The sequence below is a fragment of the Pyxicephalus adspersus genome, chromosome 2 (assembly GCF_032062135.1).
Source record: "Pyxicephalus adspersus chromosome 2, UCB_Pads_2.0, whole genome shotgun sequence".
In the NCBI taxonomy this organism is placed as follows: Eukaryota; Metazoa; Chordata; class Amphibia; order Anura; family Pyxicephalidae; genus Pyxicephalus; species Pyxicephalus adspersus.
The window spans coordinates 131180914-131183847 of NC_092859.1; the positions used below are offsets into that span (position 1 = coordinate 131180914).

The window sequence follows — 2934 nt, forward strand, 5'->3', positions numbered from 1 at the left end:
TGAACATAGACCTGATATACAGCTTCTATCAGTAGCACAATTACAGCTTTCCTATGCACTTCTGACAGATGGTGGAATCCTTCTCTTCACATGTGAAGGCAGCAGCCAGGTTGAAATTTCTATCACCAATAGTGGCTCTGGGTACCGTTAGGTGGTATGGTTTGCATCTAAACTAGAACTTCCACGGAATAAACAAAGTATTTAACATATATTATAAGTTGTTATGAATATGTATCGGCTTGTAAAAGTAGCTTGTTTTGGTCACTGCACTAATGAAGGCCCACAAACTAAAACCACCATATATAATTTTGAAAACTCCATTTGTAATATAATATTTCAAAATGTACAACTAGTAAATAATTATATGATCTTTATTTTTAAAGCAATCTTATCACCAACATTTTTCCCCCCTCTGTCAACTATCTTTTACTAACTTGTATTGTGCCTTTAAACTTGTTAGCAAATTTGACTAGTAAGTTCCTTAGCACTTCTCACCTCTTCAGGGAATATTTATTACATTCCATGTTGGACCGTCTACTCTGCTCCTGATCTCCCTACATAACCTTATATGAAGAACGGGGGAACAGTGAAGGAGAATACTATACAGCTCAGACGGTGATGTTTTTGGGCTTCAAGATGTATATATAATGAATGCAATAAAGGAAAGCGTGCAACAAAGGTTACAAGCACATAAAATCCAATGAGTAGACTGGTATTGAAATAAATGGCCTTTCAGTAAGAATAAACCCCTTTTCTGTATTTATAATGGAAGTGATAACATGAAAACATAATTTAAAAAGACCATTTTGTGAAAAATCCAAAACAAATGCAATATTTACCTTTGTGTTTGTTTTAAACCATAATCGATCATTCTTTGCATCCTTGAGAGCTTCAAGTGTTGTTTCATAAAACTCTTGTAGAAGGTCCATCTGCAAAAAGGTAAAAATAATCATCTATATGTTACTGGGAAGAAGTGATGCGGTTTTTACTTCTGCAATACAGGTGTATAGGTAAATAGTATTATTTGCAAGGGGCAATTTTTTTATCCATTAGTTCCTTCAAACTGATGTATATAACAACAGGACGGTTTTTGCCATCTAGAATCTGTCTCAGATATTGGCCAATGGAGACTGTTTTGAGGGGTTAACACAGTGGCATAACAGGTATTGTAAAGTATAAGCAGTAACTGAAAACTACATTTAAAATCTTATTCTAAAGTAGTTTTTTACTCTGTAAACAATTTCAGTTAAAGCTAAATTCCAGAGACAGAGAGCAAATCTGTCTATTTAGTATTATACAGATGAAAAATTCCAAATTCAAAACTTAGCTCCCTTTTAAATTACACTTAGTGGCTCATTTTAAGTAGGAGATGCTGCTCAACAGCACAGAAAAATCAGCTTCAAGCTTGTCTGTACTATATCTATCCATCTATCTATACACACTGGAAGGACACAACTACAAATCTCTTGGCAGCTAGAACAGGTTCCATATATTTATTTTGGAAGTTTGCATGGACTTCCGTTTTATCCAAGCACAAGAATGATAATTCATCAGAATTCAGCCAAACTCTCTTTCTGGCATCCACACCTGTTTAGATGTGGAGATGTAATCAAGAATGGAGTTGATAGATTTCTCAGAGTAATTCCTGGTGACAGCACTGCGGATGTAGGTTAACAACTGTTTGTATCTGTTCATCATTTCAGGATAGTTACTCTGTAAAAAAAAAATAGAAGTAAATAATAAGTGCTTTAAAGAACTGTGCAAATATGTAACTGGCACCAACCTGGCTATTCAAAATTATGAAGAAGTTGATACATTAGTTGTGCTAACAAAAAAATTACCAGTTTGAAGTTTATTTTGATCATCTGTTTCAGTGCTTTGAATCCCCATTCTCCCTTTTCGCCTTCCAGCTCTAAAACCTAAATAAAAGAAAAGCAGGACAAAGTTTACTCAACACCTCTTTTTAAGAAAGGTCTGCAATAGCATCATAAAACCATGTATTAAGAATATTTTGTTTTCTTGGACTACTGTGCCTTTGTGAGGGTTACCCTCTGAAATATAAAGACTGCACTGTGTATCAGCAAGCTGCAGAGTGAATGCTTACAATGTAGAGACCCTAAAACCAAAACACTGGGGAGATACATTTTCATGATAAAGCACAGTATTTTGTCGCTGTATTTCCACTATTAAATTACAGTGATCAGCAGCAATGAGATTGTGAGCTTTGCAAAGAGCACCTCCACTGCAACCATGGTTGGTAATATTATTCGACTCATGCCAATTTTAAAAAGCGCACTTCAGGACATATTGCCTTGATTTCCGTGGATTGCAAGGCCTTATAGCTTTAGCTATACATAGTGTGTGGAAGAGTTAGAACCTGTATGAGGTCTTTTCTGTGTCCCCATAATCTCACCTACTATGTTATGAACGTTTAGTACACATTATTTTGGGAGTATTCTATGTATAGTGCCAATAACGCTGTGCACCACAGACTACTCCAAAAAAGGGAAACATATCCTTTTTCTTCTAGTCTCCAATTTCTGTAATTTCTGTTACAGATGAGTCAGATGAAAAGAAGAGGAAAAGTTGGAACATCTTTTAATTAGTCTCTTTTGCTTCCTATCCGGCCCAAAAGCAGAAAGTGAGAGGTTTTACCAATAGGGACACAGACAAAACTAAAGAACTTTTAACCTTTAACATTTAATAATGAGGGGAAGATTTTTCCTACCTTCTGAAAACTATTGAGAGCACCCTTGGGATCATCTTCCTTCAATGCTTTGGAGTTGTAGTATTGGTTTTCCAGATCAACGTTGGGCTCAGAGTTACTGTCTTCTGAGTATTCCTGTGTGTACAAAAAACAAAAAAGATAAGTTGGACATTTCATAAACTATAAATATATATATATATATATATATATATATACACACACACACA

At 35.1% G+C, this 2934-nt stretch overlaps 1 protein-coding gene across 1 annotated transcript in view; it reads right to left on the reverse strand.

The window, feature by feature from the left end:
• The window catches only part of COPS2 (COP9 signalosome subunit 2), a gene marked incomplete in the record, with an annotated part of 28804 nt that overhangs the window by 14471 nt on the left and 11399 nt on the right, over positions 1-2934 (reverse strand). The window contains 4 exon segments of the mRNA XM_072402407.1: positions 840-929; positions 1588-1713; positions 1842-1919; positions 2729-2842. Of these exon segments, the coding sequence (XP_072258508.1) occupies positions 840-929; positions 1588-1713; positions 1842-1919; positions 2729-2842 (408 nt within the window).